This window comes from Oscarella lobularis, chromosome 13, assembly GCF_947507565.1.
Source record: "Oscarella lobularis chromosome 13, ooOscLobu1.1, whole genome shotgun sequence".
NCBI classification, from domain to species: Eukaryota; Metazoa; Porifera; class Homoscleromorpha; order Homosclerophorida; family Oscarellidae; genus Oscarella; species Oscarella lobularis.
The window spans coordinates 708251-732910 of NC_089187.1; the positions used below are offsets into that span (position 1 = coordinate 708251).

The 24660-nt window shown below is 46.6% G+C and overlaps 5 protein-coding genes and 2 long non-coding RNA genes across 9 annotated transcripts; all 7 read right to left on the reverse strand.

The window, feature by feature from the left end:
• Positions 1-1343: 1343 nt before the first annotated feature.
• LOC136194835 (tyrosine-protein kinase receptor torso-like) lies at positions 1344-3084 on the reverse strand. The gene is made up of 5 exons (XM_065984089.1): positions 3063-3084; positions 2571-2963; positions 2254-2432; positions 1617-1730; positions 1344-1583 (listed from the first exon to the last, which is right to left on the reverse strand). The coding sequence occupies exons 1-5, from the start codon at positions 3082-3084 to the stop codon at positions 1344-1346; spliced, it is 948 nt and encodes a 315-aa protein (XP_065840161.1).
• Positions 3085-3145: 61 nt separating this feature from the next.
• LOC136194754 (uncharacterized) lies at positions 3146-9127 on the reverse strand. Its single transcript, XM_065983983.1, has 23 exons — positions 9040-9127; positions 8856-8980; positions 8579-8796; positions 7802-7885; positions 7500-7656; positions 7295-7449; positions 7012-7242; positions 6735-6916; positions 6549-6683; positions 6159-6470; positions 6009-6092; positions 5619-5958; positions 5371-5467; positions 5042-5314; positions 4740-4989; positions 4507-4688; positions 4373-4459; positions 4156-4321; positions 3971-4110; positions 3778-3921; positions 3543-3726; positions 3248-3480; positions 3146-3200 (listed from the first exon to the last, which is right to left on the reverse strand). Exons 3-22 carry the CDS (start codon positions 8745-8747, stop codon positions 3343-3345), a joined length of 3510 nt encoding a protein of 1169 aa, XP_065840055.1. The 5' UTR covers positions 8748-8796; positions 8856-8980; positions 9040-9127; the 3' UTR covers positions 3146-3200; positions 3248-3342.
• Positions 9128-9157: 30 nt separating this feature from the next.
• On the reverse strand, positions 9158-10411 carry LOC136194367 (uncharacterized). Its single transcript, XR_010671622.1, has 4 exons — positions 10309-10411; positions 10168-10253; positions 9969-10117; positions 9158-9906 (listed from the first exon to the last, which is right to left on the reverse strand). It is a non-coding gene; the product is annotated as an uncharacterized lncRNA (long non-coding RNA).
• A 598-nt stretch (positions 10412-11009) lies between these two features.
• LOC136194368 (uncharacterized) lies at positions 11010-11639 on the reverse strand. Of its 3 annotated transcripts, none has more exons than XR_010671625.1 (5): positions 11519-11639; positions 11378-11461; positions 11313-11326; positions 11174-11261; positions 11010-11102 (listed from the first exon to the last, which is right to left on the reverse strand). It is a non-coding gene; the product is annotated as an uncharacterized lncRNA (long non-coding RNA). The 3 variants fall into 3 exon arrangements; XR_010671624.1 differs by having other exon boundaries at positions 11313-11329; XR_010671623.1 differs by having other exon boundaries at positions 11174-11326.
• A 532-nt stretch (positions 11640-12171) lies between these two features.
• LOC136194632 (uncharacterized) lies at positions 12172-18414 on the reverse strand. Its single transcript, XM_065983826.1, has 8 exons — positions 18358-18414; positions 18152-18290; positions 14132-17420; positions 13243-14070; positions 12865-13173; positions 12766-12807; positions 12477-12709; positions 12172-12424 (listed from the first exon to the last, which is right to left on the reverse strand). The coding sequence occupies exons 2-8, from the start codon at positions 18185-18187 to the stop codon at positions 12275-12277; spliced, it is 4887 nt and encodes a 1628-aa protein (XP_065839898.1). The 5' UTR covers positions 18188-18290; positions 18358-18414; the 3' UTR covers positions 12172-12274.
• A 204-nt stretch (positions 18415-18618) lies between these two features.
• LOC136194486 (brefeldin A-inhibited guanine nucleotide-exchange protein 3-like) lies at positions 18619-20729 on the reverse strand. Its single transcript, XM_065983625.1, has 4 exons — positions 20661-20729; positions 19740-20365; positions 19468-19686; positions 18619-19417 (listed from the first exon to the last, which is right to left on the reverse strand). The coding sequence occupies exons 2-3, from the start codon at positions 20342-20344 to the stop codon at positions 19476-19478; spliced, it is 816 nt and encodes a 271-aa protein (XP_065839697.1). The 5' UTR covers positions 20345-20365; positions 20661-20729; the 3' UTR covers positions 18619-19417; positions 19468-19475.
• An 84-nt stretch (positions 20730-20813) lies between these two features.
• On the reverse strand, positions 20814-22056 carry LOC136195044 (uncharacterized). Its single transcript, XM_065984311.1, has 4 exons — positions 21971-22056; positions 21825-21910; positions 21626-21774; positions 20814-21564 (listed from the first exon to the last, which is right to left on the reverse strand). Exons 1-4 carry the CDS (start codon positions 22052-22054, stop codon positions 20897-20899), a joined length of 987 nt encoding a protein of 328 aa, XP_065840383.1. The 5' UTR covers positions 22055-22056; the 3' UTR covers positions 20814-20896.
• Positions 22057-24660: the final 2604 nt, after the last annotated feature.

The window sequence follows — 24660 nt, forward strand, 5'->3', positions numbered from 1 at the left end:
AATTTGGAGACGATTGTTGACGTCAAAATGCAAGGAGCTCATTCTGTCTTTGTGGTGGTCAGGAGAACCCACGACCACGGCGTGATTTTCGTGGCCGCTGAGGTCGTAAATACGGTCACCAGCTGAGGGGAATCCACGGTGTCTGGGTCAGGCGGAAGTGGGTTAATTGATACCGCTAGATTTAGAACAAGCTCGGAATGTTAGATTCCAGATTGGCAAACCTCTGCGCAGCAGCAGTTTGAAAATTTGAATGACTATTGGAATTTGAAGTGTGCGGTGAGTTTATGAAAGTTTACCGAGTTGATATGGACTGAAAGGTGGTGTCCACCGATTCATGCACTGACATCTTTGTCCTTCTCCTGAGCTTCCTCTTCTTTATTGAAGTACTAGGGATCGGTCAACACGCAACGTGACAGACAATATTCAGTAGAAAAGAGATACATACACACCTCGTCAATTGCTTAAAAGCGAAGATGACTTCACGTGTACCAGTCCTTGACCCCGTCCTCGACGGCGCGGCTTGAACAATCGTCAACATTCGACTGACAGATGGTGATAAAAACAGCTAGCTGCTTTCACAGGCGATACTCTGCGCTGCTCACTGTCGACGCGCATAATGGAGTCGCTAGGGCTTCGAACGGCCATGAAATATCAAGTGATTGCCAATACATGAAAATACAGGACAGCCAGTGAAAAAGCGTGTTGAAACTTGACTCTAAAACGTGCAGCACCTCCTAACTTACAAATATCATACACCTGTACCTTATAGGGCAGTTTCTCTCGTAATGAACAAGCCATCCAAGGACTGCTTGACAGCTGTGGCTCTCCTCACAGTCTACGCTAGCAGCAGACCTTTCAGAGCTTTCTGACGAATCCGTCATTACAGTTATTGAATCCAAGTCCCAATCGGAATGGGAAATATCAAGGTTGATGTACGTCGTAGGTTGTTCTGATTCGAGGATTTTTCCCAGCTTCTGCAAGAGAACGCTAAACCCTGGGCGCTGTTGAGGATCCGAGCGCCAACACTTTGTCATCAGTGTGTATCTACATGTTAGTACATAAAGCAGCATTGGTCGGTAAAGGGCGAGAATGCAGAGCGAAAAGCTTACAGTTCTTTGGAGCAGCTGTTTGGACAAGCCAGACGGTTGCCACCACGCAAATACGATAGGAATTTCTTACCAGACATGCATGAATAAGGAAAACCGCCTGCAAATATACTTCTTTATACTTAAAATAATAATTAATAGTCTTACCCAAAGTGCATATTTCCCAAATAACGACGCCAAACGACCATCTATAACGAGAAAAAATATTTTAGTATGTAAAATGTAGACATGTAAATCTTACACGTCGCTCTTCTCTGTAAAGATGCGGTGTGTGATGGCCTCGATTGACATCCATCGAAGAGGAAGACGCCTCGCTTTCTTTTGTAAATACACGCCGTCCTGGTAGACCGCTCTCGTTAGTCCAAAGTCGGACACCTTGAGCAGATTGTTTTCGCAGACTAGAACATTTCGACACGCCAAGTCGCGATGAACCAGACCCTTTCCGGCCAAATACTCCTGCAGTTGAAAATTCTGTGACTAAAATGTACTTGATTGCTAAAGTTCTCTTACCATTCCAGATGCAATTTGCCAGGCGAACGACAGTAGATCGGAAGCCGTAAACACCCCTTCGACATTTTCCTCATCTTTGAACGCATGTTCAGACACTTCTTGATCCTCGTCGAGCTTCGACCCGCAACTGCTACTTAACTTCGTGCAAGGGTTTCTGAACGTCAAATCCTGTTTAGATAGCAAAAATAGCATGGTACTACTGCACTTTGTCCGATAAAGTTATATATACGTGCCTCTGAATCGCTAGGGCAGCTTCTATCCGTGTCCTGCTGGCTTTTGACGTACTGCATGAAGAAAACGAACAGTGCACTTAGCCTGCTTGATTTAGCGGTCTCCTCACAACGCGTCAAAAGCTGGATCTATGCGACCCGGAATCCCTCTTTTCCAAAAATGGCTAGGTTTAATTAAATTCTTTAGACGTTTTAATGAATTAGGAGTGTTTTCAATGACAGGCAAGTGCAGGCGAGTATACTTCCTGTAGCTTTTTTGCAGTAGGGCCCCCAATTCACAAAATCCTAAATTCGTCCCTGACACTAACGGGCCAAACAAATCATTTGACGGGAAAAATTATGTGACCATCGTGACCGCCAATCATTCACGTTTTAATGCAAAGCTCCCTGTTTCTACCTCAACGTACCTCAAGTCTTCCTTTCTGAAGGTTGCTCAGCAGGTCTCCGTGGCAACAGTACTCGACGACGAGGCAGAGTGGCTGACTTCTCGTAATGCATGCTAGCATGCTGACAATGTGTGGATGCTTCCCGATTCGCTTCATGAGTTTGATTTCATCCATGAAGTCAGAGTCCTGCTGACATGGTCCTAATTATTCAAAAGTCAATTATGCACCAGAGCGATTTCGACAGATATGCCGCATAATGGCATGGAAATTTAAAAGGCCCGGCTGGCGTATCGTAAATACGGTACTCGAGCCCTTTGGTGCATAGAAGAGAGGCCTACCTTTCACCATTTTGCAAGCCACAATCTTCTTATTTTCCCAGTCGGGATCGTGTAGCGACGACCGCGGCAATGATTTGCAGTAAAGTTGAGCTTTGAGCACGACGCCGAAAGCGCCTTGGCCAATTTTATCGAGCATAAATAGGTCGCCACGACGGATTTCCCAATCGTTACGCAGCTCAATGGAATCAAACGCAGCAGTCGATGAGCGATGTCGTTTGCGATGGATGCAGGTGACGATAGCCCCAAAAATGATCAAGGCAATTACTGAGCTGATGACTGACATAATAATTGTTAATTGAGGAACGGGCACCGACATCCGAGTGGACGGCGGATACTTGAGCTTGGGCCTGGAAGAACTCGGCGACAAGTCGGCGTTCGCGGGAACCGAAGAATCTGTTAAGACATGAGGTTTACATGAAATAATGAAACACGAGGTTTTGAAATTAAGCTCTACTGGTATATGCACAGTAATTTGATCTAAGGTGGTCTTACCTTGACGATCGGATATGGGCATATCACACCTGCACAACACAATAGCACAGTTTCAAGAAAGAGACAACTAAGCTTAGAAACTAACCTGCACTTTCCACGATCGCAAGTGCTCAAACTTTGGTTATATGTCCAAGAAACCTGTCGTTTTGTTAATTAAGCAAGGAGTTTCGCTAAACGCCACGAACCTTGTCAAGGACAAAGCCACTTTCGTTGATGTAAAGTTTTAGTCCTTCGAGTCCGCTAGTGACAAACGTGAAACACCCGCCGAAATTCACCCATTTTACGAAATCAAAAAACTCGGAATATAGAAAAGCAGACGGTCACGATCGGTGAATTCGACAAATATTGAAGCTGGAAAGACTTTTTCTCCCGGAACGTAGACCACAAGCCGAAGCCAGTACTCGTCAACCGCCGACACCTTAAAGAGAAACAACCTTATTGCTGCACAAGCGCGTCAATTAAGCGTGGTGCCTCTTTTACATTAAATGCATGAATAACCGTAAGTGACGTGCTCGTTGACGTGGCTCCATTTAAACTAGAGTTTCCAGCTCTAACGGCTGTACGATTTGAAGCCGATGAATTGCCTAGACAATTCAAACTGTTATTGATCACCAGCTTTTCCGATTCCATCTCAATAGTAAAATCAACGCTTTCTCGTGGACAGCTAAAGTACAGCGAACGTACAACAGAGTACTAATGACAATGATTGACCTGCCTGTCCAAAGTACAGCGATCCACGCATTTGCAGGGGGTGTTGCAATCGGGCCCAAATTTTCCTGGAGAGCAAGTCGGGCCGGCCCATCCCGGAAAGCAATCGCAAGTTCCAGACACTGGATCGCAACCGGAATTGTTTCGACATCTGATAAAGAAGTTTCTTCTAGAACCATCCTCTTCCTTGCTCTACTTACTCGCAGTCTTCCTCGCAGTTGCGACCGTATTTACCCTTGAAGCACCGTAGTTCGCAGAGCTTTCCGTGCCAACCAGCTGAACAGTTGCACTTGAAATCCCACAAGAATGCTTTGACGTTTGAACAAAATCCGTAGAGCGACTAAAACTAACGTTACACAGTAGCTGCGTGCATTGACAGCATTACCTGATGCGAATTGATGGAAAAGCCAACGGGACACCAAGGCTTGCACGTCCGATGGGCTGAAAACTGGGCAACGGAAGGGCGTCTTGGAATAGGACCGTAAGTAGAAGTTCCCTGAAAACCGCCACACATGAGGCTTCCGTTTCCAGGACACGGAAGATTGCAGGTACTAAAGAGAATGGTAAAAGAATCGCCACGGATTGCGTTCAACATTGCAAACCTGTCGTCCAAGAGAACCTCCCCGTAGTCGTTGTCGCAATAACATTTATTCCTAGAATGCACACCGTAATACTCGTAGTTCTTGGCGCTAAAATACGTCATTTCATATAGTGCAAAATAACCGCGTAACCTTACTAGCATTTTTGGCGACAAAATTCTGGCGTCATAAATTCTGTTTCATTCTTAGTGATAGGTACGTGGTAGCTTAGATAAGGCTTATTAGCTGCATCTGCATGGCAACCAAGGTAGACAGACTGATCATTAGAAGAACTCATCTGGCTTATTGAAATGGATTCCCTGGCTAAAGTTGCAAGATCCTAAACAAACAATACCTCACGCAATAAACTCAATTGCAAAATACATAATACATGAAACGTTTTCAGATATGACTTCGTGTTCGCCGGACTCGGCTCCGTTTTTCCCGTGAACTTGTCAAAATCAATGCGAATTCGACCAGACCCTCCGTCGCCCCCAAAGCCTAACGCTCCGCACCCGCCTCGACCTCCGAACGCCGTAACCCGACCATCATTTACATTAATTTCCAACCCTCTAAGATAAATGCTGCCGCCCGCACCGCCGCCGCCAGCACCACTTCCCTGCGAGTTGCGATCTAAATACCTAAAGAAGACTCCAATCTCGATATAGAAACATGGATTAGGTTCCTTCGCACCCGTCTTCACCATCGCCTCCGTTAGCCGAAACCTGACCGGTGACTTGAATTCTATTACGAGCGTCCAAAAGAAGTGCTCCGCCACCGTTACCACCTCTTCCACTGTCAAGCACTGAAGTAGAGACGCGGCCGTCCGAGATCGAATCTTCTCCACTAACGGAGGCATTGGCATAGTTGCTGCCGCTTCCACCGCCCGAGCCCAAATGCAGAATTCGCAGATTGACAGTTCCGTACGAGTGGCCTCCTTCACCGCCATCTGAGAACCCAGGTTGTCTGAGAAAAACACGGCTACAGAATTAGCGGAACAAGCAAATTCACACTTTCATTACCCCGCTGTGCCGTAGCCTCCACCGCCACCTGGTTTTCCGTATCTTGGGCCTCCTCCTCCGCCACCTTCATTTGCAGTAGAAGTTGTCTTTCCTACACCTATAAAATAGGCAGTTTTTCTTGTAAGCTTTCAAAGTCTGATCACACGGTATACGTATGTATGTTTATATACATACCGTATGTACATAACGTATATACACAAAGCCTTGCAACCTGAACATTAATTTTAGATGAATTACTACTTCCTTACTTTGAAAGCTTTCGCCTTGCTTGCCGGAGGAATTAGACTTGGTCGATTGTTCGCCGCCCTTATATCCAGCTCCTTTCGCGGTAAGAGTCCCTCTAATAATGATATCGTAAGCGTAGACTTTAAGCGTTCCAAAGTTGGCCGAATTGTTAGTCCACGGCTCCACTTTTACGGTAATATTGGCTTCTATTGCAAAAGTACGCACGTTGCAGTGAACACCGGATACGACGTCACCATCCGCAGGAGACCAGTCTCTGTTACCGTGATCAGTGCCACGGCAATCAGGCTGTAAAATTGTACAAAAATCGTAGTGAGACGCCAAACGATTATAAATAACGTGGTGCTGTGAGAAAACAGGCGTTATCTTTAGTTGACTGACCGAGAGATATTTACTGTCGCATTGAAGTCTTTTACTGGCTTATTGTAGTGCTCAACAATTTCTGTCCTCTTTAGAGCTCTCTTCCAGACCGTAAAGCTCTTAAATTGAAGGCAAACAAAACAAAAGTAGTAACAAAAGCCGAACTTCAACGCCAACCAGTGTACCTTTATATCGCCGGCAAATCCATTGTTTGAGCAGCAGTACTCATTTCCAAGAGAAAATCCTTCTGGAGGTAAAGGATAAGCGGCCCGCGTCTGAACCGTTTTGAGCAAACTTCCGTTGACGTAGAGTCGCGCGTTCGTGCCGTCTACTGTCATTGCAACATGATGCCATTGATTGATGTGCCCTATAGTCCTAGTCTTAGCTGTATGAGAGCTGTTCGAGCAGCCTGTAAGAGGCGTGTAGATAAGAGCAAACTTTCCGTTATCAAGAGCAACGCCCATCTTGCTGCAATGATTAATCTTTCCCATAATAGTCTAAAAGAGACACTGAATTATAGGAACATGATTATGATAAACGATGCTGCAATAGATCAGGAACAAGAGCAATCATACCTTGCGACCAGCAGCATATTTTGTCGGCCTAAACCATCCCTCAAACGTGTACACAATACCAGGAGACCACCATCCTAGACCAACGTAGTCACTTACGCCATCGGTTTGAACATAACAGGCAAAAGGAGGTCCGACCTTTAGCACAACAGAAGACATAGAATTAGAATAAAATCATTAGTTATTCACCAAGCAATTTGAAACGCACTGTGTTACAGGCTCTCCTAACCAAGTTGAAGGAAATTTGCAAGTTTCTTGGCTGCCGTCACCTCCATATGCTGTAATCGCCGTCTTGATAATGTTCTCACACGTCCCCGAGTTTTGACAAACCAGTCCTTTTCCCTGAGCGCAAAAATTGAACCGGTTGCCGTCTGTTTAAAACAAACAAAGTGACGCTGCAAGCCACGAGAATAGAGAAGAGAATCGGAGACCACCGTTTCGAGCATTCAGTGGCTAATCAACTTACCTAGGAACTCTTCGCAGTTCGATCCTCTCGAGCCGGGTAAGCACGAACAGTCGTACGCCTTAGCGTCTCTGACAAGGCACTTTCCCAAATTTTCACAAGGATTTTTCGTTAGACATGGATGTGTCGAGACAAGACGAAGTTTGAGTCGCGCAATCGACCGATTTGACGGCAGTAAAGGAAAACAAATACCGGGAAATCCTCCACACCGCCCGCTAACGATCTGTCGCAAGTCTACATGAACGACAAATAGAAACTATTACACAAGCGAAACAAACCCACTAACTTGAGAAAGACACAGAATGGTTGTTACTCATTGGCCCCTCCCACGACCAAGTCACTTGCGGATGAACTTCAAAAGGAGTTGAAGTCAAGTTGATATTAAAGTCACCGCGAAAAGGACACGTTTGAGTCGTTTGATTATCGCCACCTTGGCCATAGCTAAACAGAACAGATTAGTGGCGAGAGTCATTGTTTCTGTTCTCAGTCACGGTATATCCGAACCGCCCTCGACGGAAGTTGCGTATGAGAAATCGTTTGTTGTCACGAGCCACGAGTCAAAATTAAAACGAATGCGGGTGAAGTGAGTTTTACCCCATTCGTCCCAGTTCCGCTGAGGCACAGTGGGAGAACAAGCAAGCGGCGAACCTAAAAACCGTTAGATTACACAGTTTTTGCACTGAGACTTAGCTACAGCAAAATCTCATTCAAGAAAAAGTGAGACAATAACTCATTGCGAAATTCATTGTCGTAAACATCTTAGTAGGCTGCTAATAATTAACTATCTTCTAACCAAGAAGCTTGTCATAACTGGCATAGTTTTCTTCCCGGGACGAGGTGAGCGAAATGTATTCAGAAGGCTCTCCCGTATTCATGTCTGTAAAAAATTCAAATAAGACATTCTGTTCATAAAGCAACGCACAATGTGCAGAAGTGACGACTCGACCCACAGTTAATTAAGACAGAGCATGCTTCGAAAAGTGACTGAACTGGTAAGTTTATGGCCGCGGTTAACTAAAAGCTAAGATGAAGCGCCTCTCCAAATTGCAATGCCACCGGTCCTACCCAAAAAAGGCTGCGTTTTAATAAAAACGGCTGAAAGAGAACCGGGCCTCTTCTTTGAAAGAGAAACACGGTCAAAAGCCCGCCTAGGCTGCTTCCCGTCGAGTGCGGTAGACAAAAATAGTAAGGAAGCGTTCCAGACTAATTCAAACAGATGGTGCCTGGATACGGCTTTAGAAAGGCAGAAGAACGCGAACGAGTGTAAAATGCGAACGACTATAGGGACCCCTGTGCCAGTTTCGTCTTACACGGTGGCCCCGCGGAGCCCATTTTTAGCAACTATCAAACGTCAAGACCGTTTCTGCAGGCCCCCTAGCGCCTTGACTCTAGCTTTTCCTCCAAACAACCCTATATCTCTGCATGAATAGCTGAAGGCAAAACGGCCCCGCTGTGCGCCATACAGGTATGTCTAAGATTAGCGCAATGACGCAATCAAAAAAAGGAGAAGAAAGAAAAAAAAGAGAAAGATCTTCCTTCTCTTTTCCGGAAGATTTTTCAGGAAGCATACCTTTGCAGTAGACGGAGACGACAATCCGTGGAAGTATTTCTAAATCGTAATGCCTGTCGATCCTGCTGCCCGTCTTGTAATGGTCAACGCAGCGAGAATATCGCTGTTGACCTGCTACTAGCCAATGAAGGCACATTAGGACGCCAAAATAGGCGCCGACGAAGCCCATGATCGCGCGAGCTAGGAAACTTCTTCGCCACACGCCGGAGTTAGTGGAACTATGGATGCAGAAGGAATGTGGCAAGGAAGTGTGGCAAAGTGGCTTATATTTACGCACGCCAGTGCATGGATTCGTCGTTAATCAGCGTAATTGGCATCCATAGAATAAAAGCCGTCTTCTACACTATCTTCGGCTGTTTGGCTGCATAACCGCTCAACGGGGAATCGCATAAAAGAAGGCCCCTTTGAGAAATTGATCAAAAATCGACTACTTACGGACTCGCCGCTTCTTGACCACGTACCTAGAGCGCCTGAATATTACCTGAAGCGCGCTTTTCGCCGCTCCGCATTGAGCGAAACGCGGAAAAGGATGAAGACGAAAAAGACTAGAGCACGCTAAAAAGACGATGACGTCATACATGCGCACAAAGAGAAAACATTGATTTGAAGCAGCAAAACAAAAGACACGAGTAAAGCAGCAGCCGCATGCAAATCAAAATTCAGGAGCATTCCAGCATTGCTTTTCCCATGTTGTAGGCATGCTGGATTTCTATAGCGCTACGAGCTCGCTTAGAGAGTCGAACAGCTGCCAATTTCCCGCTGAAGTCTGGAGCGGTGTGCCAGCCACCGGACGCCCCGATGAGGATGGGATCCTCTGAGAGATGAATGGAGTCATGTTTCAGTTTCACCAGACTGTGACTCAAGACACCATCTAAGTAGTAGCGAATTGTCTTCTTATCATACGTTAGAGCAAAGTAATGCCAATTGCCGTCTGTTGCAGTGGGCTGATGAACGTTGAACATTTCATACCCAGCTCTGGCCTGCAGATGTATGTAGGAGAAGACGTGCTCATTCTCCACAAATTTAGGAAAGCCGTAGCTGTATTTCTTCAGAAGCAAGTATCCTGTATTAGGCGCTGTTCTGATCCAAGCTTCGATGGTAAGTTCGGCTACGTTCAGTGAACTGGAGTGGGGAATTTCGAGACGATCGTTGACGTCAAAATGCAAGGAGTTCAGTGTGGTGGTCAGGAGAACCCACGACAACGGCGTGATTTTCGTGGCCGCTGAGGTCGTGAATACGGTCACCAGCTGAGGGAGATTCTATTAGACTGTGCATACTCAGCAGAAGAACGGTGTCTGGGTCAGGCGGAAGTGGGTTAATTGATACCGCTAGATTTATAAAGGAATTATTGATTAAATGCACGTCCTGCTTTTGAGACTTTGTTTCTTACGTTTGGAATAACATTGCTCAATGGCGGAGAGTCTTTTAGAAATGCCAGAAGTGGCTACCTCCAAACTGCTTATCTTTGAGGACAAGCTCGGAATGTTAGATTCCAGATTGGATAATCTCTGCGCAGCAGCAGTTTGAAAATTTGAAAGACTAGTAAATGATTGGAGTTTGAAGTGCGCAGTAAATTTATTAAAGTTTACCGAGTTGATATGGACTGAAGGGTGGTGTCCACCGATTCAAGGACATCTTTGTCCTTCTCCTGAGCTTCGTCTTCTTTATTGAAGTACTAGGGATCGGTCAACATGCAACGTGACAGACAATATTAGAAAGACGGTACATACCTCGTCGATTTTGCTTGAAAGTGAAGAGGAATTCACGTTTACCAGCAAGAATCCAAGAAAAAGAAGTACGTAGAAGCTCTTCATGCCTAAATAACAAATGAGAAGTTCGTGGGAGAGAACGGATGTACATGCGTGGGCAAGCCAGGGACGAAGAAAGCTCTAGCACGCTCTTATGCTGAGAACTCTGCATTCCCTTTTCCAAAAGACCACAGGTATAGCACTAGATATGCATGCTCCACTGACAGACAAATAGCAATTCGTGTAAAGTAAGTGCGTTCAAACGTATTTAGAGTAGGAATTACTTCCCTTACTTAGGAGCAACTAGGCAAACATGTAAGGATTTTGTACCTCCGGTGAACTATTTACTCTGCTTTTTGGAGATGGGGACCAATTTGCCTTGGCAAAGAACCAGTGCAGACTGGTTTGTGAGTTGAAGTCGCTCGCCTATCATATGCGACTTGACAATGTGATTAGTCCCAATGACGCAGGTGTGGTTTGTGAAGTCAATTAAAAAATTTATTTAGCAGGGACCAGAACAACTCATAGTGTGCTGGAAACTACACCTCTGAAGAAAGGACATGAACATGAGAAAGAGAAACGCGCTACACAGTGTAGACCTGGAATCTTTCAAAACAACCAGCAATACCCAGAGTATATTGATCCCATTGTTACGTTAGCTCCTCCTCCTCCTCCTCCTCCTCCTCCTCCTCTTCCTTCTGAAAGAACAATATGCCTGCTACCTCCAAGAGCGAACGCAGGATAAATCAGCTGCCCCTAGCCTTCGACTTCCCTCTCTAGAATAGAACAGAACAGCACCATATAATCAGTCGCTTACTGTATATTGCAAAAGAATACACTAACTCACGCATTTCTCGGTAAGGCGTTGAAAGGACTCTCTTTCACGTTTAGACTTTAGTGCAACTCATACTGCGTAGTCATCCAACCCGTACTACCTTTTCAAATAGGTCAGGCTGTCTCTAATCAAAAACCAACTCCTCTAGAACCTTTGAGTATGAATCTGCTAATTATTTACTAAAGTTCTGTCAAGAATACAAGAAAGAATACGAACCTACAGTTGTGGGGTCCAAACCAGTTCTCATCAGAAAGATCCCAGGAATAACATCGAAGTGACCAACAGAGACAAGACCTTAAACTAAGCATCTATCTGTGAGTCTGACGAAGGTCTCCGCCTATCAAAGAAAGCTCTCACCCGTTCCTGCTGACTTCTTCGGGCACTAACGAATCCTTCATGCACGCGAGGGACTGTCGTGAGGAGCGTCTGATGCTCCAGTGACCATTTGCTGTGGCTGCGCTGCAGCAAGAAGGACGCGGTGACGCCCGGATGTGAAGCCTAAAATGGCCACACACTACAATTAATTTATTAATTAAAGTTTGCATGCGTGAAGAAATGAGGGAGCTCCAGAAATTTATTTTCCTAACTGAGCAGTTAGAGAAATCCGAAGTGGATTGCAGTTGGCGGGGTATATGAGTCGAGCAATTCACAAGAGGATCGAATCCTAAGGGACGAGACTTCGTCGCTTGTCTCTTCGGTGTCACTAAATGGACAAAGTTCACTGCATAATAGATCGCGGCATGCGGAGCATGCCTTATTCATTAGGAATATTAAATTATCAATCATGACGTCATAAATTGTTTAACATTTTATGTAGTTGAAACTTGGATAATCGAGTTTATCGAAATGTTTATTAGAGACTGTATCTGAGAACGAAGGAACCTGCGCCCCCCCCCCCCCCCCCATTATTGCTCGGCTTAGTGCATGTGTCGAACTTTTTAATGTGGCGTATTGCACTACAGTTTGTAGTTTGGATGTAGAGTGTACTGGAAGCCTGACGCAGTGCACTTTTATCATCCACCCATCAACATAAACGCAAAAAGAACAATTCGGAAACAAAGACATAGGTGCCTATAGACTAACTCGCGAACATCGAAAAGTCGTTGTCTTGCATTACCATGTCTCCGTTGGACCAGTGGCCGAGCAGTAGACGCGAATTCCGCTCAGCTTCTGAAACTTGGCCAAAAGTGTCTTGACAATCTGATGAGATCTCAATATGGTCATTTTCATGACGCTGTTGCCGTCGCCATCAACGCCCAAGTGCTTCGGGAAAGAAGAAATTTCGATAAAGTCGTGTGCGCTTGTAATTGCTTACTTGGCAAACTTTGGTAACCAACGTATAAACCTTATGGGCGCCAGGGCGCTTTGGGCCGCCGCGGTTTTCGTACATTCTCTCAATCGATTGGCACATATCGACGAGAAACTCTTTGAGAGGCTTCTTAAATTTGCGCTGCACTTGCTCGCTCAATTCAGCAAAAACAGCGTGTAATCCGTGCAAGTTGTTATTGCGAAAAACCGAGCGCACTTGAGCCTTCATTTTGTCAATAGCTAAAAATGAAAGACCGTCGCCTGGCGACGAGCCGTCAAAAATTCAAACCCCTTACCGCTGCACAACATTTCAGCTTTCTGTTCGTCTATCTCCTTTTCTACAAACACAAAAGCATCAATTGCAAAAGAGCAAACGATCTAGTAAAGCCCTCGACCTTTGAGACATTTTCCTATTATCTTTTCTCCGTCAAGTGTAGCTGACTTGTTCTGGAGATGCTTAAGCATCCCCATTTCTTTCAGTTTCTGTAAATCGTTCCAGTTCTGTCGCGCCATCGTTTCGAGGGCTCCTCCTTGCTGCTTTGCTTTGTAGACGATAGCGAGACAGCCGCCCATCGCTGATTCCTGAGCCGTAAAGGGCTTGAGAGACTGGATGAAACTCGTACTTATGATGTCGAGCCCGTGCAAAATTTCCCTAATAAAGGAAGCAAATTTCTTGAATCGACGGCATTTCTCTTCATCAGTTTCTATGACAAGGGGGGGGAAAAACGAACGCTATTGCCAAAATAAATGTGCTGCAGGAAATTCGTTCATACGAGGTTCGCCTTCGATGTCTTCAGGTATAAGTGAATTATCGAAGTCCAACTTGCTTCCCGGTAAAACAATCCAATTTTGCGTTTCATTTCCAGCCAGACGTTCAAATTCTCGAATGTCCTCGTCGACAGCGCGCACGTCATTGCCTTTGTTTTCTTCAAAGTCCCCAGACTCGCCCGCTGGCTTCGACGACGTCGATTCGACGAACGTCGGCTCCGTCCTCCATTCGACGGCAGTCGGACTTGCATCCGTCAGCGGAGCGATAGCCTGCCGACGTCGAACGTCTTCGATTTGCGACGATAACGCGGCGCCAGCGACGTCGACGTCGCGTCGCTTGCGTCCAGCGATCTTCGAAGAGACGCGATCTGCCAAGTTCTTCACCATTGCAGCGACGTCTCGGAACCTGAGATCGAAGCTGAACTGAATGGGACTCTGCTTCAGAAACGAAACTCGTATGCTGCCACCGAACGAGCCACCGCTCACACTGTCGATTTGTACATCGAACCAAATTTTTTTAATAGAAATGAGTTCGTTCACTAGTAGATTTTGAGCGAACCAGGTTGCAGCCGCCATGCCGAGCTTTACAGCACTTTTTACTCCTTCCAAAGCGCTTGTGGCTCCATTGAGTGACGATTTGGCAGCTTCAACTGTTTTTTCCGCCGCCCACATTGCTGCGTAGGCGGTAGAACGAAGTCCTTTGCAGACGACGTTTGCTGCAGCGCAGACTGGGTCCGTTACCCGCGTGCAGCAGCTGTTCCACCGGGGACAGCCTTGGCAACTGCGCCACACTTTCCAACAGCAGCCATTCCATCCAGGACAGCCGACGCAGACTAGAGAGACGAAAAAAAACTTCCCTAAATGTGCCAGCGTGCTTTTTAAGAGACACCTTACCTCTTCGGCAGGACTTGATAGAACACAGTCTCTTGACTTTGTCTCGAGCGTCCTTCAGCTTCTTGCTGGTACTATCGAACACTGCCTTCGCTTGATCGACTTTCTCCTGAGCCGCCGATAGCATTTGACTGGCTTCGTCGGCACCTTTCTTAACCGCAGCCTCCACGCCAGACTCCAACTTATTGAGCCACTCGGCCGATAGCTCGCCCTCAACTCCAAACGAGGCTTGTTTCAACGCCCCGTAGGCCGCGTAAATAGTCAACGTCGCTGGAAAGCCGAAAAAGGACGCTGTCACCGTCATTAAGTATTGCGAGTTCGTGATTCTCAGTTCAGCGGACGCGCGAAGAAAGCCGAACAATTCGACGTAGCCCGTCGCACGCAGATCAATCAAAAGCGGCTGCACTTGAATTTTCGCACGAAGAGACGGACCGCGATCCCGTTCGCTTTCGCTTGCGAGCATCTTGAAGGCACCATTGGCGAGAACGATTGGACTCATTGCCATTTGAACGTCGATACCCCGAGAAGGATCGACCAATATATCGGCGTTCACTTCGAGTCCGAGAATGTTGAGCGTTCCCTTCAGCTTAAATCCCATGGGAATGTTGATGCCGGCTACCGTCCTGCCGATGGCCGAGTACGACACTTCGAGTCCCTTTGGAAAGCCCGTGTTTCTGAGAGGAGATATGAGATTGACGTCAATTCCGAAGGCGTGGAGAACCTTTTCGAGGGTAACGCCGTTAATGGAAGCGTAGAAGTAGTTGTTCTGCGGATTTGTCATATCGACTCCAACGTACGCTTTTGCCTTCAGTTGTCGCTCGGGTCGATCTACATTGCCGATGTGCACTTCGCCGCCAAGTTCAAACGCCGTCGGCGGTCCGCCGGGAAAGAATTTCACTTTCATTATGACGTTGCCGAAAGAGAGCCATTCGAGACCGAATGCTCGCTTCCACATGCCAATCATTTTGAATTCCGCTACCAGTTCACCTGTCGGAATTGCGCGAAGCGCGCCGTAGAAGAGAAGAGCCGGCTTGTTGAGACGAAGCTGGCAAGCAACTCCAAACGTCGGCTCCGACGTCGCCGTCACCGCCAATTCGAGTCCAACCGATTGGAGAGTCACGCCACTGCCGAGTGTGATATCTGAAACCGTCGCCGATACGGTGAACGCATTCGTGTCGGCAATCGTCGTCGTAAATTCGAGACTCTTGTCACCGACGATGGGTTTGATCAGATTACAGATAGGATCGTCGTTGCACGGTGGAAGCGACGAAATCGCTGTGATAACGAGTCCCTGTTTTATGGAACCCATCGCTCTCAACGTCGGTTCGCGAAACGTGATTTCGGCGAAATCGGCTGCGGATATGACGACGCCGACTTTGAGATCCTGCGCGAGTAGGCGAAAGACGCCAATCGATTTTCCCGTCACCTTTTCTACGATGTCGGCAAATTTTATATTGGGAAAGACGAATCCGACGGCGGCGGACGATTCACCGGCAGATTTTTTTTCCGCATAGAAATTCACCGTGACTCCGGAAAAACCGTCGATTTCAAGTTTACCGGACAGAAAGACGGTACGCGGCTGATGACGAATCGGTATTTCAACGTACGGATTGCCGATTTCAAACGAATCAAAAATGTTAACGTGTATTCCGGGCGGAAAGAAAGACGATCCTACGTACTCGACAATTTCGCCAATACTGATACCGGCGCCGCTGCCGACGACAACGTACCCAGCCGCTGAATCGGTCGGCGACGCGGGCTTGACTTCGACCGCAAACGAAACCGGTCCAATCGACCATTGACCGTCAATTTTCACCGCGACCTTTATCGGTGATAGCGTCGCGTCGACGCGAAGCTCGGGTTTGAGAAAGCGAACCCAATTGGGGACGACGACCAGTGAGTCGCCCAAGTTCACCGTAACCGTCAACTTGCGTCCGATCGCGTCGTAGACAATATCGTTGACAACGAAATCGAGAACGGCGTCGCTAATGGTGGGCGGCCACGGGAAGGAACCCGTGTCCATATTCGTCATTGAGGCGACTTTTCTCAGTGTGAACGACGTCTTCATTTCGTTTGGCGCCTGCACGATCGTCACCGTCTTCGAGTTGATACGAATGTCGTAGGTGAGTTCGCCGTTCGCGTCGTCCGGCAAGGCGAAGCGAGCGCGGACGGAAAAGCCCGACGGCCACGGATGGCTCTCTTTGAGAAGATCACCAAAGCAATTCGGAAGTAGAAGCGGATCGACGAGTCCCGTCGAGACGACGAGACCGAGTCGAGGAACGGTGAGCGTGCCGAAAAACGGCACCGAGGTCATGTCGATGTCGCTGATTTTCTTCACGATCGTCGCGAGAATAGACGATTTGAACTCCACGGCGATCGTCGCCACTTTGCGAGCGCCGCCGTTGTATCGACTAAACAAGACGTGAAGTTTCGCGTCGGACCATCCCGATATGGACGGCGTGCCAGAGAGACAGAACGCAAAGTTTTTAGCGGATCGATCGTAGTAGGCTTGGAGATCGACACTCTTTAGAACAAAGTTGTCTATGCCAGCGCTAACAAGCGCACTTTTCATCTCGCCTTCGGGTAAAAGCGCCTCGCCGAGCGATTGAAACAAGGCACCCACATTGACGTCTTTTGTTGGCGAGCCAATCACTAGGTAGGACGTCGTATTTGTTCGAGTTGCGACGACTTCGAAGACGACAGCGCCGACAGTCCAGTTGCCCCCGACGACAAAAGAATTGAGAGAAAATCGCGTGAGAGGCGGCTTCGTCGTATCGTAGGTTACGTCAAATTCCACAAAAGCGACGTCAAGTTCCAAAAAGCCGGTAATAAATTGAATGCTCGCGTCGGCGCTTGCTCGTACGGAAAACAGTTTCTTGTCCAAATCGATGGCAAAGAAACTGATCGTGAAGTCGAGCGGACTGGTGCTCGAATTGTCGAAGAAAGTTATCGTCGACGTTTCTTGAGCGAAATCGGGAACGACCGCCTTGTAGAGCTGGCGCACTGTTAGTTCGTGGTCGACTGCAACTTTGAATTCGAGTTTTCTGCCTGTCACGTTGACGGAAATCTGGTCTTCGCCCAGGATGGGCAGCAGACCCAATGCTACCGCTTCTGGTGAAAAGACACTTTGGAGTTCAGCCGTGATTTCAGCCTGTGGGGTTGGTGGCGCTGCACTGACCGCACAGGTGATTAGGAGAAGAAGTAGAGCTTTTTCTGTCGCCTGCATGGAGTTCTTCCAGTTGGCTTCAAGTGGTGGGAATGAACGTTTTCTTTGAAAGAAGCTGCTTTTTACCTGGAAGAGCAATTAGACTGGCCGCCTTTGCATGTCTTAACGGACTATGTGAGCCGTAGTCTGAGACACTATTGAGACGTAATCTGAGACCGACTGAAACAGAATGTTTGAACGCATAGACGGAGTCTGAGACTAATTCAGACGGAGTCTGAGACTCCGGCTGAAACCAAGTGAGACGGAGTCTGAAATCAATTCATCAAACTGTGAAATGCGAAATTACATATCTGAAATCACAACGTGCATACATGTTGCCGGAGAATGTGACGCTGCATGGTCTACGCTGTTTTCAGAAATAAGGACAGGATGTGAAGCTAACGTAATTCACACGCTTGTCATGGTCATAAACAATTTGAAAACTTATATACTTAGGATTTGTACCATAATTGGGACTTTATGAAGTGTAGTGTGGGTTGGTGCGCTTCAGTACGTCTCGATCATTACGCCTTGTGGTCTCAGACTGCGTCTCAGCGGGAGGTCTCGGATACCGTCGCAGACTCCGTCTCAGTGTTGGTCTTCTTTCTCAATAGGTCTCGGACTCAGTTGGTCGCAGTTGGTCTCAGATTGCAATAAGTCTCAGATCACGTCTAGGTTGGTCTCAGACTCGATCAGCCGGAGGTCTCAGACTCCTTATCAGCCGGAGGTCTCAGACTCCTTATCAGCCGGAGGTCTAAGACTACGCCTCAATAGGGCTCAGACTACGGCTCTCACATCGTCCGTAAATAAAGGCCTACCTCTTGTGGAAGTGCAAAATTCAGGCTGCCGACCATATCTGAGCGTCGGTGTATGAGATTTCGAGAGCATTTCTGTTTCTTTTCCGCTGTTTGTGCTTCGCTGGATAAATTAGAATGCCAAATCTCATCGATTTTTGCCCTAGCCAACGTGGTAAGGAATTTGACAAACAATGAGCGACATAGACATCGAAAATGCGATTTGTCACCAGTATAGAAAAGCCTCGGCTGCGACAAGAATGCATTCCCTGGTGTAGCCAGAATGAACCAGGGACAAGCCATAGAGCTAGCGCGCGCCAAGAGAGAGCAGCTGCTGCAGAAACCTCAGGGTTCATTTTAACTCGTTCGTTATTCCGTGCGAAAACGCGGGAAGGAATTGTCGGGCCGCAGCATCCCTAAAGGGGCCCCGTCGCTTCAGTATGACGGCATTACACCTCCAATTCAAACAAAATGCTATTCGAACCCTTTTACGTGAACTAGATAGATCTCATTTCAATCAACTTTCTGCAGAATCACTACTGCTCCTACTTGAGCAAGAAATTTCTCAACTGACAATTTAAGCGCGTGCGACTCCATCAGACTCACCAACAAAGGAAGGATATAAGCTACAGAGAGAGCCGGACGAAAGACAGCGACTGGTAAAGACGTAACCAAATCTACAACGGAAGCGACGCAGTTCTCCCAGAGAGAAACGAGCAACATCCGCTCATTCGAAGACCACAGATCATTGTGACGAATCATAAAACGGACGAAATGAGAAACGACGAGCTGACAACATTCTTCCAGAGAGAATGAAACCCATTCGGAAAATTGATTCTTCAAAGTGGCGACTTGCTGAACAGAATGAAGGTACAGCCTGAGGGCTGCTGTAACTTCTTTTCCCATCGACAGAACGCCTTTTTTTAGACGTACCTAACGTTTTTTTGCAACAGAAGGCGAAGACCGGGACGCCTCGAACTCGATTGCCACGACAATCGTTTCCTTTAGAGCCGACGTTACTGAAGGGAAGACGCCCTCACTAAAGCCAACAGGAATCTGAGAATTCTCTCCGAAGAATATCTCGTGGAGAAACTGAAGCAAGAGCTGGTGAACAAGAAGACTCACAACGATGCGCCTCGACGATAGACGAATCTTCGCTTCGTCGACGTTACTCCTCGAAATGACGAGATGCAAGGAGTGGCAGGCAATTGAATTTGCCTCGAGTTGATGTAGCTTCTTCCTCTCGGTTTCAGGCGTGCTCTGCATTTCTTCTTCACCGTACATGAGAACCTAATCGAGATTATTTGCTCGAAAGATAGACAAAACCTATTTTTTTATACTTGTTCTGCTAGTTCCAAGGCTCGGCGTGCTGTCGCGATGTCGGTATCTTATCTCTTGACAACTTGTCCTTTCCTCGAATGTCGTCGTCACCCTCGACAAACTGGCGAATGAGAGAGACGATAGGTGACCGAGTAATAGACAAGGCCTCAGTAAGATGCGACGAAACGCTCTGCCACGTAGCGAAGTCAAATTGAGCTCCACACGAAACAAGTAAGTGTCTAGCAAAAGACAACGTTAGATAAACGAACAAACCAAATGCTAGTTAACTTGCCTGAACGTCGAGCATCCCAGTCGTGCCACTTTTACCTCCTCTTGCTTGAGGCAAACTAGTATCAATTTCGATAATGAATCGACTAATTGACGAGAAGCGGTCGAGTCGTGCTCGTTTACGTCGCGAAAAGAGTCGACGATCATTTCGACGACGAATCCAAACGTGAGGCAAAAGTTCGCCAACGAGTCGTCGTCCCACCGAGCCGACTGCACCCACGCTCCAATAGACGCCAACACAACGTCGACGAGCGCCATGACGTATAAACGTTGATCGGGAGATTTGAGCACGACGACTAAAATGTCTCGCAATTCCGCCAACAGCGCGGGATCGACGGCTCGACGACACTGAACGACCGCTTCGACGATTCCGCACAGAAGCAAGCCCCACACGGTGACGATACCATTCTCGTCGTTCCACGCGTCGCAGTCAACAACGGGTAGGCGAATTCGGTTGGCCCCGCGCATCTTCGGCGGTGTACGCATCAGATTCACCGAAGCGAGGCGATGGGCGAAGCGTGTCAGGCAACTTCGACGGATAAGCGATCGTCGGCCATCGACTTGCAGCGCGTGCGAATCGTCGGCGACGAGCTTTAATTGACCAAGCATTGGACGCACGGCAAGAGTGATCTGCAGGAATAAAAAAATTCATGCTTTTCTGCTAGTTGTCACTCATCGAAACTAAGATCGTTTCGGGTTAGCCAGCAACTAATGTAGGATCGACGATATGTTCGTCGTACGTTCCCAATTGGTGACGTTTTCTAAGCGTAATTGGCATCCAACGGCATCGATATCGAAGAAAAGCCTTCTTCTATACTATCTTCTGCCGTTTGGCTGCATAAAAGCTCAGTTTGGCAGCGTTATCAAGAGGGAGTTGGATAAAGAAGGGCCCCTTTGAGAAATTGATCAAGAATCGCCTACTTACGGACTCGCTGCTTCTTGCACACGTACCTAGAGTGCCTGAATAACACCTGAAGCGCGCTTTTTGCCGCTCCGCATTGAGCAAAACGCGGAAAAGACGCACGCGGAAAGACGAAGAAGACTAAAGCACGTTAAGAAGACAAAAAAATGACGTCATACATGCACACAAAGAGAAAACATTGATTTGAAGCAGCAAAACCAAAGACACGAGTGAAGCAGAAGCAGCATGCAAATCAAAATTCAGGAGCATTCCAGCATTGCTTTTCCCATGTTGTAGGCATGCTGGATTTCTATAGCGCTACGAGCTCGCTTAGAGAGTCGAACAGCTGCCAATTTCCCGCTGAAGTCTCGAGCGTGCCAGCCACCGGAAGCCCCGATGAGGATGGGATCATTTGAAAGATGAATAGAGTCATGTTTCACCAGACTGTGACTCAAGACACCATCTAAGTAGTAGCGAATTGTCTTCTTATCATACGTTAGAGCAAAGTAATGCCAATTGCCGTCTGTTGCAGTGGGCTGATGAACGTTGAACATTTCATACCCAGCTCTGGCCTGCAAATGTATGTAGGAGAAGACGTGCTCATTCTCCTCAAATTTAGGAAAACCGTAGCTGTGTTTCTTCAGAAGCAAGTATCCTGTATTGGGCGCTGTTCTGATCCAAGCTTCGATGGTAAGTTCGGCTACGTTCAGTGAATTGGAGTGGGGAATTTCGAGACGATCGTTGACGTCAAAATGCAAGGAGCTTAGCCTGCCTTTGTGGTGGTCAGGAGAACCCACGACCACGGCGTGATTTTCGTGGCCGCTGAGGTCGTGAATACGGTCACCAGCTGAGGGGAATTCCATGTGACTGTGCATACTCAGAAGGAGAACGGTGTCTGGGTCAGGCGAAAGTGGGTTAATTGATACCGCTAGATTTATAAAGGAATTATTTATTAAATGCAAGTCCTGCTTTTGGGACTTTTTTCTTACGTTTGGAATAGCATTGCTCAATGGCGGAGAGTCTCTTAGAAATGCCAGAAGTGGCTACCTCCAAACTGCTTATCTTTGAGGACAAGCTCGGAATGTTAGATTCCAGATTGGATAATCTCTGCGCAGCAGCAGTTTGAAAATTTGAAAGACTAGTAAATGATTAGAATTTGAAGTGCGCAGTAAGTGTATGAAAGTTTACCGAGTTGATATGGACTGAAGGGTGGTGTCCACCGATTCAAGGACATCTTTGTCCTTCTCCTGAGCTTCGTCTTCTTTATTGAAGTACTAGGGGATCGGTCAACATGCAACGTGACAGGCAATATTCATTAGAAAGACGGTACATACCTCGTCGATTTTGCTTGAAAGTGAAGAGGAATTCACGTTTACCAGCAAGAATCCAAGAAAAAGAAGTACGTAGAAGCTCTTCATGCCTAAATAACAAATGAGAAGTTCGTGGGAGAGAACGGATGTACATGCGTGGGCAAGCCAGGGACGAAGAAAGCTCTAGCACGCTCTTATGCTGAGAACTCTGCATTCCCTTTTCCAAAAGACCACAGGTATAGCACTAGATATGCATGCTCCACTGATAGACAAATAGCAATTCGTGTAAAGTAAGTGCGTTGAAACGTATTTAGAGTAGGAATTACTTCCCTTACTTAGGAGCAACTAGGCAAACATGTAAGGATTTTGTACCTCCGGTGAACTATTTACTCTGCTTTTTGGAGATGGGGACCAACTTGCCTTGGCAAAAGTGCAGACTGGTTTGTGAGGTGAAGTCGCTCGCCTATCATATGCGACTTGACAATGTGATTAGTCCCAATGACGCAGGTGTGGTTTGTGAAGTCAATTAAAAAAAATTATTTAGCAGGGACCAGAACTCATAGTGTGCTGGAAACTACACCTCTGAAGAAAGGAACATGAACATGAGAAAGAGAAACGCGCTACATAGTGTAGACCTGGAATCTTTCAAAACAACCAGCAATACCCAGAGTATATTGATCCCATTGTTACGTTAGCTCCTCCTCCTCCTCCTTCTGAAAGAACAATATGCCTGCTCACTCCAAGAGCGAACGCAGGATAAATCAGCCGCCCCTAGCCTTCGACTTCCCTCTCTAGAATAGAACAGCACCATATAATCAGTCGCTTACTGTATATTGCAAAAGAATACACTAACTCACGCATTTCTCGGTAAGGCGTTGAAAGGACTCTCTTTCACGTTTAGACTTTAGTGCAACTCATACTGCGTAGTCATCCAACCCGTACTACCTTTTCAAATAGGTCAGGCTGTCTCTAATCAAAAACCAACTCCTCTAGAACCTTTGAGTATGAATCTGCTAATTATTTACTAAAGTTCTGTCAAGAATACAAGAAAGAATACGAACCTACAGTTGTGGGCTCCAAACCAGTTTTCATCAGAAAGATCCCAGGAATAACATAGAAGTGACCAACAGAGACAAGACCTTAAACTAAGCATCTATCTGTGAGTCTGACGAAGGCCTCCGCCTATCAAAGAAAGCTCTCACCCGTTCCTGCTGACTTCTTCGGGCACTAACGAATCCTTCATGCACGCGAGACTCCCCAGGGACTGTCGTGAGGAGCGTCTGATGCTCCAGTGACCATTTGCTGTGGCTGCGCTGCAGCAAGAAGGACGCGGTGACGCCCGGATGTGAAGCCTAAAATGGCCACACACTACAATTAATTTATTAACTAGAGAATGATGGCCCGGTGTTCACCGTGTTGCCATCATGCAGAGCCTCCCACCGCTTACCGTACGCGAGTGCATAACATAGTGTGACGTTATGCATAGTTTTTATGCTGTCACATATTCACGTTGTCATTACAGCCGTTAGCTACTACTAGTACAGCTCAGTCCTACCTACATACTGTAAATACAGTACTTGCATGATTGCTGTGTTTTCCTAATTAGGCGCTTTTCTGACGTACAGTACAGTGCGTGCCAACATAAATGGCCACAAAACGCGCGCTAAGATCACTGTAGATCACTCGCTGCAAGACATACAGTGTCACTGTGTGTCAACGAAAATCACTCTAATGCCTATTTTAAATAGGGATGTCAGTTTGATTTTTGTGGGACGTACTCCCAAAGATTTAAATTTTTTTGCAAGTTTAGCGCGCGCTAATAAAAAAGTTTCTGAAATGGCAAATTTTGTAAAGGAAAGAACATTTTCAAATTCGCCGATAATAAATTTCTAAACAATGCACGTGAGAAGCCATTTATAGAGTGAGTTTCTTTCTAACTTGATCCCTAACGGAAAAAATGCATTTCTATTTACGTCACGTGACATCCGTTTCTTTCCACCGAATTACTGTATTGAAAATCAAAGATAATGAAGTTTTAGAAAATGGTATAAAGTGACAGATGAGTTTATGAAAGCCGTCATATGTTGTTTGAAACTGGAAAAAAACGAACTTTTCTGTGTTCTTAGCAAAACGTATAGAAACGTTGTCTGCGGTGAAATCAAAACCGTTTTCTTACAAAATAGACGTAAATAGAAATGCTAGACTTCATTGGAAATCCTTGATGTGACGATCAAACGTCAAAACTACGCCAAATGTAAACTACGCTCTGAATTCCTCGCGCGCTACTAAAAGTCCCGTTTGGCCATTTATGCTGGCACGCACTGTACTGTATTTGATAATGTGCTCTGTATTTGAGGAGGACCTATGCATGTGTACGGGTCATATTTCCTGTTACCCGTACACGCGTACATACCCACCCATATACTGTACATGTGACTTTTGATTGTGACGTCAGAGCGTGACAATCAAAACTGTCGTTTCGGTTTCTCAGCGCATTTATAACACGGAAAATAGCACAGATCAATTGGAAATAAGGGTTTCTAAGCATTTTTTTCGTTTCTGAAAGAAAAAACGCTTTTTTCGCGCAGTAAATCGCCTTTTTCGGGTGATATTAATTTCAATCTGCTTGACACTGATTCAGCAACGAACACCCTCATCTTTGACTGTTTCCAGTTAGCAAGCCTTCAGAATGTCGTATGTGCTCCTACTAGAGT